A 13,615-nucleotide genomic window follows, 5' to 3' on the forward strand; every position below is an offset into this window, starting at 1 on the left:
ATATACACAAAGACCAAAATATGTATATATATTCGAATGTGTAATATAACATGATTGATTATTCATCCAAATATAATAATAATAATAAACAATTAAATAATCAATTACACAAATTACCCAAAATTCTAAATTTATCAATTATTAGGTTAATTGATTTCCTTAATTCTTGATAAATAACTTAATTCTTGATAAATAAGTTATTGATATGTATTCATCCGTTTTTATACTAATTCATTAAATATATTACAAACATAATAACATAATGTAATCAATATTTATAAAATATTATAAACATGATAACTATTTTTCTTTACTTAATTCTCAAATCATAACCTATATTATAGGTATATATTAAAATTCCAGAATTTCATTTTATATTTTATTTATTCTTAATTGTATATAAATGTATTAATACAATAACAATTATTTCAGGAATAAATATTACTTCAATCTTTAACTAATTAAAATATTATTATTATTATTTTAATTCCTTAAATTAATTATTATTCCAAAACTGAATTCCTTAATTCCTTACATACTTATATAATTAGAATATAATAAATTATTATTCTAAAATTCAAATTTCCTTAATTAATTCGCACTCAAAATATATATATATATATATATATATATATATATATATATATATATATATATATATATATATAACCGAAATATATATAATATATTTATTAATATCTCTTTAATTATCTAATTAATAATAAATAGATATTAATTTGACCAATTCTTTAAAAAAAAAAATCAACTTCTTTACCATATATTCTTTATGATTTAAATTCAGGTTATTAATTTGAATTATTATTTTCAAATTAATAATTAAATCCAATTCTTGAAATAAAACTTTTCAATCTTCTTTATTCTTTATGATTCTAAAACAGTTTATTCTTTATGATTTTTTTATGATTTTTTTTATGATTTCTGAAAAATCGTTTAAATGTGTTTAAATGTATAGAGTCTTTAATTCTTTACTATAACATATACATCAAAATAATTTATTGTTTATATATTAGATCAAGAACATTTATAAATGTCTATTCATATTCTTTAATTAATAACAATTATATAACCTCAAATCAAATATATATATATATATATATATATAATAGAATTAACTTATTCTTAATTATCTCACATTTTGTTTTATACATAATATTTAGTCTTATTTGACACTAACTGTAAGTGAGAAACAAAAATAAAATAAAATTAAACCTGTTCAACTTCCTTATCCTTAAAATGAACATTCAATTCAATTTATTCAATTTCCTTATTCTGAATCTGTTTATTCAATGTGAATATACAGAAAATTTAATTGTTATTCATAATCTTGTTAACCAAATTCAACAATCTATCTTTATCCTTATTAAATCTCAATAAATCGACATAGAGAGGCTCTGATACCACTTGTTAGTTTCTTTAGTCTAAATCTTTAATCCTTAAGTCTATAATCTGTATACTCTATGTCGATAAATCGAGATAAACTGTAATTGCGGAAACGTACCTGGATCTTGAATGCAGAACGGTTCATTAAGCCGTTCTTCGTTATTCTCTTTTTCTTGATCTTGAATCTGGACCTGAATCTGAATCTGGATCTTCTTGTTCCGGATCTGGACCTGGATCGGAATGTCAGATGTGGGTGGGGTTTAAGTCTTCCAACCCTATATCGATAGCCTTCTTCTTGAGTGTTCTTGAGAGATGAATATAAACCTTATTGTTCGATGAGAGAAACAAATAGGTAGGCTATTTATATGGGTTGGGGACCTAGCCCTAATATACCCATTTATTATTCGGCCATCAACGAAATAATAAATGGTATTTCTGCTTCTACACAAATATATCCTCACATTTATTATAGATGTCTAAATAAGCCCCATAATCTTTATACTTTAATAGATCACTTTAATTGGACTTTAATCTTTATTATGATAATAACTAATATACAATTATTAAATAATATATGTACCCAAATATTGGAAATAATTCCAACAATCTCCCACTTGGGTCATATAATATTTCCTTCAATTGTATATTATAACCTTAAGAGCTCAAAATATTGTTATCATTTCCAAATACATCTATATCAATCTCGTCCATCAATTATATCAACATAGGATTAATTCCAACAAAATATTGTTATCTTGTCCAAATACATATGTACCCAAATATTGGAAATAATTCCAACAATATATGCATTAAAGTATAGAGAAACTATATTTATTTTTTAAACACAAATCTATAGGAAATATATAAGCAATTGATAGAGGATTTCTAAGTAGATCACCAAAATATATAAAGAAATTGCAAGATATTATGTCTATCTGAATATCTAAACTTATATTTTATCACAACTATTATTAGTTAAATAAAAAAATTATCAAACAAATTCATAAATTTCATAATGTTATCAATTATAATGACATAAAGAAGGACAAGACCAACACCATAGTTTACTATTATATTTTCATTTATTAAGTTATGAAAACTAATATAATTTTATTACTTTGATTGTATTGATTTCCTTTTAGATAACTAAGATTTTCCAAATACAATGAATCACTGAAAAAGAGTAACATTTTCTTGAAAAATAAAATATTTCATTTTTTAACTCAAGAAAAACATTTAAATATTAAGATTAAGTAATTTTTTTTATTAATTAGTGGTCTGGTTGTAGTTAATAAGGATAAGGGTGCTCCCTATAAATAGCATAAGCCATGCAATCCCTTAAACTCACCTTCTAATTACTTCTATCTATCTATCTATCTATTTATCTATTAAAAAATGTATCATCAACTCTTGATTTGCTTCTCTATTATTGTCTCCATGGCAATATCCGTCTCTTCAATCTCAATCAATGTGGTGAACCTCGGAGCCAATAGCAACGGTGGAACCGATTCCTCAAAGGCTTTCCTCAAAGCATGGGAGTCGGCTTGCAGTTCATCAGGATCATCCACGATCAGTGTGCCTAGTGGGAGATACTTGATCAGTTCCCCTGTTGAATTCTCAGGAGATGATTGCAAAGCAAGCGCCATCACATTCCGAATTGATGGGACTCTTGTGGCACCAGCAAATTATCTTGAGCTTGCTAATAACGCTAATTGGATAATGTTTCAGAGAACAAACAGAGTTTCAATCTTTGGCGGCACTCTTGACGCCAGAGGCTCCGGCTTGTGGGCTTGCAAGAACGGCGGAGGGGACTGTCCTTCTGGCGCCACGGTAAATAATTAATTGACCAATCAAATTTAATCTTGAATTTAACAAATTAAGTGACAGTAATAATATATTATTTGCAGTCATTGCAATTCACCAATTCGAATAATGTGCTTGTGAGTGGTTTGACTTCATTAAACAGTCAAATGTTCCATATTGTTGTCCACGGTTGCAATAATGTGAAGCTAGAAGGAACCAAAGTCACAGCCATCGAGGACAGCCCTAACACAGACGGAATCCATATCTCCCAATCTTCCAATGTTAGAGTCATGAATTCGAAGATTGGCACTGGAGACGACTGTGTCTCCATTGGCCCCGGCTCCACCAACTTGTGGGTCCAAAACATAACTTGCGGGCCTGGTCATGGTATCAGGTAGGAAAATAATCATTAAGCATATATCAATTATGTTATACAATCTTAAATATTTATTACTTGTGACAGCATTGGGAGCCTGGGAAGGGATTCGAATGAACCCGGGGTGCAAAACATTACAGTTTCAACTGCGAAGTTTACTGGAACGCAAAACGGGGTTAGGATAAAGACATGGGCGAAGCCTAGCACTGGATTTGTAAAAGACGTTATGTTCCAACACCTTACAATGGATGATGTTCAAAATCCCGTAATTATCGATCAACATTACTGCAACGGAAAAAAGAACTGCCCTGACCTGGTATGCTAGCATTTGGATAGAGAGTTTTCGATATTTGATCTGTTAATAGTTCCTAATTAATCATTACTTTGTGTGTGTTGATCAAAGGGTTCTGGAATAAAGGTTAGTGACGTGACATATCAAGATATTCGCGGGACATCTGCTTCGAAAGTGGCGGTCACTTTTGATTGCAATAAGGAAAAGCCGTGCAGTGGAATAAAGATGAGAGGCGTGTCTGTGAAACACGGCGATAGTAAGGCGGCGGTGAAATCTGAGTGCGCTAATGTGGTCGGAGTTAGTATTGCCGGGGCAGGCTGCAATAGTAATTAGCTTTTTATGAGCTATACTATTATTATTATTATTGCAGTTGATATGTCATCAAGCATAAGACTTATTATGTATTAGAAGATAATCTTCTTAGCTTATAATCGTCCATCAAGAGATAAAGTGAGGTCCGGGGTCTCTGGATATCTATTAATAAATTTGTTCTTTTCAGAAAACAGAACATTTACCGGCGCCTTAAAGCGTCGCTAAAAGTACTGGTTTTAATAAAAACGTTATTTTTGTGACGTTTAAAAGCCGACTCTTTCTTTTATTTTAGATAGAACTTTTATTAGTCGTTTTGTCAAAAATGATAACTGAGTTTTTGATGTAGGCCCTATTATAATAACACAAAAAAAACATATAAGTGCAAATGTTCACCTCAAATATTTAAAAATACTATTTATTTTAAAAAAAGTGTACTTACAACATGTCAAAATATGTAAACAAGTACACATATGTTTAACACCTAAACGGCTAAACATATGTATAATGGAAGAAAAAAAATTATATTAAAAAAATATTTCACATATATTAATATAATATCTGATTATAAATTAATAAATATTTTTTAAATATATAATTTGTGTATATATATTAATAATAATTTAAGTATATAATTTTAAATTATTTATATAATTAAGAGTAATAAACAAATTGTTAAAAAACTAACTAATGAGAAAAGAAAACATATTTATACATAATAATTAATATATCAATTTTTTTTTTATTTGATTTGATTTGTGAGAAACTATTATTTAAATAGAAGAATGAGTTATTAACAATTTATTAAAATATTTTATAATATTAAATAAACAATTCTTAAAATTTAAATTGATTTAAATTTAAATAATTTATATATATGTAATTAAATATTTTTAATAGTAAGATAAGATTTTGTTAATATTAAAAATAATATATATATATATATATTATAAATCAATTTTAATAAAAATAAATAAATAAAATAAAAGATAGAATATAAGAGAAATTACCACATTAAATAGCTACAATTAAGCAAGAGTGTGCCTAAATAAACTACATGTAATAGTTTATACTGATACGAAAAAATAAGAAAAAATAAGCTTAGTTATACAAAATAATATTTTACAAGAATTTATTAATTAAAATACATTTTGAACTGGTAGGTGAAAGAATGGAGAAAACCTTGCCTCTTTGTTTTTCTTTTCACATTGGGTCTTTGGTGAATATATAAACTAGGGATGATAATGAGTACCCGTATGTACGATATCTGTGGGTACCTAATAGTCGGGTTCTGGTATTTTAAATCGGGTACGGGGTTGGGCATGGGGTTTGAGAGAAGATATTCGATCGGGTACGGGGTTGGGGAGTGTGCGAAACTTAAAACTTAATACCTGACTATATATAAAAAATAAAATGTTTTTATTAAAATTTAATGTGACATTTAAAATACATCATCATTACAAATATTATCATATATATTTTGTTCTTTTCTACACTCCACTCCAAAATTATTTTGTTTATATTTAAAAAAAATTATTTCTCTCCTCAACTTCAACTTTTGTTTAATAATAAGATGTATTTCCCTCTTTAAACTCTTCATGTTAAAATTTTAAAATTTTCCATTCATTCTACCTTTTCCTTCATTTAAGCAACAAAAAAGTTATTATTTTTTTTCAAGATCTGTATGTAATATTTTTGTTTATTTTTTAACCTTTCAATATTACTAATTTTATTGTTTATTATAGTTATGTTTTTTTTTAACTTTTACAATCTTTTAAATTTTAATCGGGTAATGGGGTACCCGTAGAGGATCAGGTACTCGACGAATCGGGGATAAGGATAAAAATAGAGATACTCGCCGGAGTCGAGTAGTAGAATGGAAATTGGGTTCGGGGATGGGTACTTCACTACCCGACGTGTAAGATACCCGTTGCCATTCCTAATATAAATAATGAGTTAAGTAACACATTTTTTATAACAGTTACAATTTTGTCCATATCCATATGTTATATATATATATATATATATATTTATAGTAAAATCTTATCAAACGAATATGTTCTTCAAATCTCATTTTGATAATCTTTCCAATCAAAATCGTTGATAAAGTATGGTTGACTGTGTGGCGTTGTCGATAAGCCAACTATATATTCATCTATCCAAATAAGCCATTAATCTCGTTTGGAAAAATCCGACGATTTGCTCCATCAAAATCATTGTCTTCTCTACTGATCTGATGTGTCCTCAATAAAGGAGAATTAGGTGATTCTTCATCCTATATGTGGTGAAAAACTATCATCCTAAGAATGAAAGCGGAATAATAGCAACCATGGAATACAGAACAATAGCGTAAAAGTAAAAAAGAACGAAATAACAACACAAAAATCTTACCTAGGTTCGGACCAACAATATTTTACGTCATATTTTCGGAAAATTGATTAAACAAAGTTATAATAAGGATTACAAACTCTAACTCTCTTTATTTGTTCTAGGTTTTAGTCTCACTCTCTTCTTGGTTACAATGTATATATTTATATGCTTTTAGAATTCATAATTAGGGTAAAGATCATGTGATATCTTTGACATCTCCACCATGATATGATCTCGTGGCGATTTAGTTGACATTTCCATAATAGTACGATTTGATTGACATCCTCACCATTAAGTGATTTCATGTTTTTTTGAATCTAACAAATAATCGCACATATACTTTCCCCCTTTTTGTACTTAACATTGAGGCACACCAAATTTGGCCCCAAAACCTTAAGCCCAATTTCACACTATAATTTCGTGAAGCATCGTGCTTTCAATTCAATGATGGGTGGTTTATGTGTAATGAATTTGTCTTTTGGAGTGGAGAATCTAATTTTAGAAAGGTTTGAGAATCATGTATGTGGTGTCTCGATCAACCGAAATTAGGAATAGTAACTACATAGAAAGAAGTTGAGGATAAATGAGGGAAAAGAGAAGATAAGGGATCGAAGTAGATAAACATTGAGAGATAGAAAATAATACTTGTGGTTTGATCCCAATGTATAGTAAGTAAGATGACAATAACATGTATATCTAATATTGTGCAGGTAATGTGGTTATATATACTCCTCTACATAATTACTTTACTAATCATGTGTTACGCACAAATGTTGTTCTCTGTTTCATTCTTTGCCCTTTTGTTTTGAATTGAGCCACAAATTCTAGAAATTGCAATAGAAAATTTATTAAATTTAGGCTAGAGGCAGACCTATGTCACCCTTAGTATCGAAACGAGTTCTTTACAAGAAAGAATTACTTTTACTAAAGAAGGGTCCATAACTTCTATAAAAGTCGTTTAAGTCCCCACTGGCGATTTGACTGACCCTACTCCCGCTACGATATTTGCACTTCCCTTTCTAGTTAAATCATTCCCATTTGTGCTGATTCTTATATAGGAACGCTCATTTTCACTACTATTTAAAATTTCACTGCAGGATGTTAAAGAATAACAAGTAGCATGTCAATTTTCATAAATTTCATTGTAAATGTGAAATACTTAAGAGTGCCTTCACGAATGAATGTAAGACAAATATTTCAATATTCGCTCGGATTAACGGGAAATCTGCTAAACATACATTACTTTTTTTGATTTCTCGGAAAATTCCTAAAAAGGGCTTTCTAGAAACGCCCACTGGCCAATCTTGGAATGAATTTCTAAGGAGTCAATAAGTCCAACATTGATTCCTTCCGATGTGTCAATAGGATGACCAATCTTCCCACGTCACATTTTGTTTAGGAATCTGTAAGCACTACACCATAACTCGTACTATTGATTCCCTCGTCATCGGATTTCCCCTCTTTTTAATATCTCTGTTGTCCCTAATAACATTGATTTGTCAGTGGTTAATGCACGAAAAACGGTTTGGACGGTCACACTTAGCCCTATTTTTGGTCGCAGAAAGGATACATGGAACATAGAATGAATTCAACTCTCCTTTGGCAGTTCTAGTTTGTACATCACCATACTAATTTTTTGTAAAATTTTGAAAGAGCCATAATATTTGGCTTTCAATTTCAAATTCTTCCTAGAAGATACCGAGATGTGTGAGTACGATTGTAATTTCAGATGTACATTATCTCTTACCTCGAATTCCCGATTGACTCTTGACATATCACCCAACTACTTCATTCAATTCTTGGATAAGAAAGGGGAAGAAGGCCTCTAAATGAAAACAAATGACATGTGAAAAGACTAGACTAAGATGGTTAGGTTTGATGTAGTTTTTTTCTATTTATAATCTCTATTTTTTAGAATGTATGAATGCTACTAATCAGTTTTTGTAGGATGTTTTGATTGTCATCCTTAATCATAACTAGGGTTTATCTAGCTTTGATTTTTGACTCTCCCATTTTTGGGGTTTTAATGAAATGGTTTTAACTATTTTTCCAAAAAAAAATTCTTAGATAATTTTAAGATTTGAAACATGTTAGTTATTTATTGTAGAAAATTTTCTATTGTCCACACATACGTTTTTAGAATAGATAACATTGGTATAAAATCCAGCTTGTAACCCTAAATAGTTTGAAAATCCTCATTTTGATAGCACAATGATGTGAGGTGTTACACCACCATTATGCGAGAGATAATCATATTTTCCACAATTTCGGCTTCGGCTTCTATATGTATGTACATCGCAAATAGGATTCTAAGAATTGGTTCAATCTCTCCGTTTGTCTGTCTATCTCTGGGTGGTAAGTTCAACTCATTAAGGATTAAACTCCATTCATCTGCAATAATTTCTTCCAAAAAAGACTAGTAAAAATAGGATATCGATTGGTGACAATGGTGTTGGGTAATCCGTGTAATTTATAAATATCTTCCATAAAGGCTTGATAAGCTGTAAAAGGTTGAGTTAGTGCCACAAAGTTTCTATATTTGAAAAATCTATTTATAATCATAAAAATTGTTGTATACCCATCCGACTTGGGTAAACCTTTAATGAAATGCATTGATACATATGTCCATGGTTTTCGAGATTATCTTTTACTAACCCCACCTTGCCAATTTTCTCAGGCTCAAATCTTTAACATATTTCACATTTCTTGATCACAAATTGAATCTCACCTTTCAATCCAAACTAATAGATCAATGCTAGTACCCTTTGATAATTAGCTTGAATTCTAGAGTGTCCTCCCATGTTTGACCCATATAACATTGTGATGATGTATGCTCTTAATGATCCTTGAGAATCCACTACGATTATGTCTTTGTATTTCATTATGCTTTGTCCATAGGAGAACTCATTGTATTTGTTGTTTTTTGTGACCATCCCCAATCAAATTTCGGAAATAAATGAATTGGTGTTATAAGATTGAATCATGCATTCCTTATGCCAATCCGATCACACCTCACGGATTGCATAAACTTCATCCTATCGTACTCGTGAGTCGTGATAAGGCGTCAACTACCTTATTTGTATTTCCTTTCCGATACTCTTATCGTATAATTAAAACCAAGCAATTTTGTAAGCCACTTTTGTTAAAGAACCGTGATGATTCTATGTTCAAAAAGGAATTTCAAAAGCTGATGATTCAGTGCAAATTATAAATTGATTTTCATACAAGTAATATCTCCATTTTCCGATGGTCATCAATATTGATGACATTTCCTTTTCATACGTCGATAGACCCAAATATGGCTTCGATAGAGATCGGTTCAAATAAGCTATTGGCCTACCCGATTGTGATAGTACTGCTGCTATACCCACATAACTAATATCAATTTTGACCATGAGAGGCAATGAGAAGTCTGGTAAGGCAATAACATGTGTAGTCATCAAGATTGTCTTTAGATTTTCAAATGACTTGACTAATGCTTCGGTCCATATAAACCCATTTTTCTTTAACATGTCAATCAATGGTTTACTAATGCGTCTAAAATGTTTAACAAAACGACTATTGTAACTTGCTAACCCAATAAATCCTCACAACTGTTTTAATGACTGTGGTTGCGGCCAATCTCGTATACATTAGATCTTGTGTGGATCTACTTCCACTCCTTGATGAGTGATAAAGTGCCCCCAGATAATCTAGCATCTCTTGTTCAAATGAGTATTTTGATTTTTGCAAATAGTTTATTGTTTTGAAAAGCTTCCATGACCTGCTTTAGATATATATAATGTTCGTTCATATCTCGACTATATACCAAGATTTCATCGAAGAAGACTAAGATGAATTTTCTCAACCATAGACGAAACACCTCGTCCATTAGGAATTGAAAAGTCGATGGAGCACTAGATAACCCAAATGACATAACTCTAAATTCATACGATTATGAATGCGTTATAACAACCATTTTCGAAATATTTTTCTAGCAAACTCAAATTTGGTGATAACCCGAACGTAAATACAACCTTCACATATATCATTCATCACTTGAATAGAAGGAAGTCCAACCACCATATTTTTCTCTTTTATCAACTGAAGTTCCATTGATTTAGATGACCATATCGAAGATGCCAACGTTTAGACAAATCTTCATTTTCCACTTTTAATGCACAATCACTTTTCAATGGAAACATGAGAGAAAAAGTCTTATCTTTCATTTCGATAGTTGACACAACAACATTCTTCTTTTTGTCAAATATTTTGCATCTTCCATCATCAAAATATACCGAGAATTCCTTCTTAATAAGTTGTCCAATACTAAGAAGATTATATGAAATATTAGGGACATATAGAACATCCGTGATAAATTTTTTGTTACCTCTAGAAGTTGGAACAACAATAGTTCATTTTCCTTTCGTATCTTGATAAGAACCATCTTCAAGAACAACTGTTGAAGTAATGTTCGAGTTGAGCTCCACAAACATATCTTTTATTGCTTTTCATATGGTTGCTAGCACCGCTATCAAGATACCATCGACTTTTTGACTTCTCTTCACCATTTAGAGAAACAAACATAACATCATAATCTTCTTTCATAAATTTTGCATCATCTTATTTTTCCTTCTGATTTTGAAATCGACAATCCCTTTGAGAATGATTAGGAATTTTGCATCTTTTGCATTTGAAATAACAATCTTTTGACTCATGATTTGATTTCTTGCAAATGATACAAGAATAAAAAATTACTTGATTGTTGTGGTGCTTTGCCTTTCCAACCGAATGTCTTCTCATTTTTCTTATTAAATTTGTTGTGATGACTTCTTGAAAACGCTTCTAGTACTTGTTTGGATTTGAAGGATTGATCAGTTGATGGAGTACAAGAGTGATTAATTCTTTTCTCATGTACTATAAGAGATCCAGTCAACTCATATATTGTCATCTTGGACAAATCTTTTTATTCTTCAATCGCAGCAGCAACATGTTCGAACTTTTGAGGAAGGCTTCGAAGAACCTTTTCAACAATCTTTTTATCTTTAATTTCATCTTCGCTGCTTTTTATTTGTTTGACAATAGTAGAAACACAAGAAGAAAAAGCATGTACCTTTTCTCGATCCTCCATATTTAGATTGTCAAAATCTTTCCATAAGGCTTAGAGTTTTAATGCGATCGTTTTCTCCGTACATTGAAATTCGTGTTTCAATATCACCCAAGCATCTTGGGCCTTTTTACTCCAAAAATACGAGGGAATATGGTTTTCCCAACTCCTTGTTGAATATAGCGCAAAGCTAGTGCATCTCGTTTTTTTAGATCCTTTTCAAATTTCTCGTATCGTTCGTCGTCTTCATCAGGCACATCGAGTTCTTCTTCATCCATCATATCACAAAGACCTAGGAATATGAAAAATGTTTCCATTTGGATGCTCCAAAATTCATAGAATTCGCCTTCAAATATAGGAACTTGACTTGAAGAGTATGAGAATAGAGTGGATGTCATTTCAAGATTGAAAGGTAACCTTGCTCTGATACCAAATTTGTTGGTGCGAAAAAAATATTATAACTAAGAAAATAGGATTTTATAGATAAAAATCTTAAATAGCTACAACTCACTTAATTTTGATATTGAAAAACTAATGAGTGATCCTCAATTTAAAGGATAAGATAGAAGGATCTAGAACTCAAAGTAAATACAATTCATGACATTAAATAATGCATCTCTTGAGCTTCATCTTCCTTCTTTACGCTTCATCTTCAACTCTTGAGCTTCATCATCACATTAAATGTTTTCCAAGATTATTAATTATTTATTATTTTTAACAGTAATATCTCCATTTTCCGATGGCCATCAATATTGATGACATTTCCTTTTCATACGTAGATAGACCCAAATACGGCTTCGATAGAGACCGGTTGAAATAAGCTATTGGCCTACCCGATTGTGATAGTACTGCTCCTATATCCACATAACTAGCATTAATTTCAACCACGAGAGGCAATGAGAAGTCTGGTAAGGCAATAACATGTGTAGTCATCAAGATTTTCTTTAGATTTTCAAATGACTTGACTAATGCTTCGGTCCATATAAACCCATTTTTCTTTAATATGTCAATCAATGGTTTACTACCCGATCCTGAATGCATTATAACAACCATTTTCGAAATATCTTTCTCACAAACTCAAATTTGGTGATAAACCGAACGAAAATCTAATTTAGAGAAAAATTTAGTGCCATGTTACTCAACGAGTAATTTTTCAACTGTCGGTACGGGGAATTATCTATAACTGTTATATCATTCAACTTGTGATAATCTACGCAAAATCTTCAACTTCCCTCTTTCTTCTTGATCAGATTCTCCGATGACGCATACAAACTAGAACTAGGTCGGACATTCTTGATTTCTAACATCTCCACAATTAATATTTCGATTTCTATATGGGTATCGACATGGCCTTTGATTTGGTGGATAACTATTTGGAAATAGCTTAATGACGTGGTTGATATCACGCTTTGGGGGAAGTTCCACTGGTTCCTTGAAGATGGAGTCGTACTTCTGAATGATCTTACTCAACATCGGATTCACTATTCCTAGCCTGACCTTATTTTTTATTACTTCAATTTCATATATTTAGGCTACAAAATATTAATTTTATTTTTAAGGGCCTAGTACAATCCACTTTCGTTTAATCTATTTAATATTTCAACCTACTCGTCACCTTTAATCACCTTCTCACTGGCCTCAATTTTCATTGTCATTTCCAACTTTTCCAGGTCAAGAAACACCGACCCATGTTATTTAAATCAATTCACTCCAAGAATGAGATCGTAATTTCCTAGATTTATGGTTTTCACTTTTAACTCAAAATGTACGCCTCCCATAGTTCATTTGAATTGCTTGCACATTGATTTACTAATGATTCTTCCACCATTGGCCATCGATACATTTTTGGGAAGGAGTTCTTCCAATCGACTACTCACCTGTCAAGCGGTTCCTTCATCCAAAAAGAGTGTGTACTTCTAACACTGATATAGAATGACTTCCCACTTTTTCTTTTATTTTCAACGTCTTTCCCCCCATT

General features: G+C 30.7%; 1 protein-coding gene across 1 annotated transcript; it reads left to right on the top strand.

Moving 5' to 3' along the window:
- Positions 1-2,835: 2,835 nt before the first annotated feature.
- On the top strand, positions 2,836-4,205 carry LOC124945780 (polygalacturonase-like). Its single transcript, XM_047486312.1, has 4 exons — positions 2,836-3,231; positions 3,309-3,598; positions 3,668-3,896; positions 3,984-4,205. Exons 1-4 carry the CDS (start codon positions 2,839-2,841, stop codon positions 4,203-4,205), a joined length of 1,134 nt encoding a protein of 377 aa, XP_047342268.1. The 5' UTR covers positions 2,836-2,838.
- The last annotated feature ends 9,410 nt before the right edge of the window (positions 4,206-13,615 follow it).

The sequence above is a fragment of the Impatiens glandulifera genome, chromosome 1 (assembly GCF_907164915.1).
Source record: "Impatiens glandulifera chromosome 1, dImpGla2.1, whole genome shotgun sequence".
Lineage (NCBI taxonomy): Eukaryota > Viridiplantae > Streptophyta > Magnoliopsida > Ericales > Balsaminaceae > Impatiens > Impatiens glandulifera.

Bases quoted from the DNA above. Each gene is read 5' to 3' on its own strand.
- LOC124945780 (XM_047486312.1), top strand. From the start codon at position 2,839: ATGGCAATATCCGTCTCTTCAATCTCAATCAATGTGGTGAACCTCGGA. The intron at 3,232-3,308 runs GTAAATAATTAA...TATTATTTGCAG, and splicing joins ACTGTCCTTCTGGCGCCACG to TCATTGCAATTCACCAATTC. The intron at 3,599-3,667 runs GTAGGAAAATAA...TACTTGTGACAG, and splicing joins GGGCCTGGTCATGGTATCAG to CATTGGGAGCCTGGGAAGGG.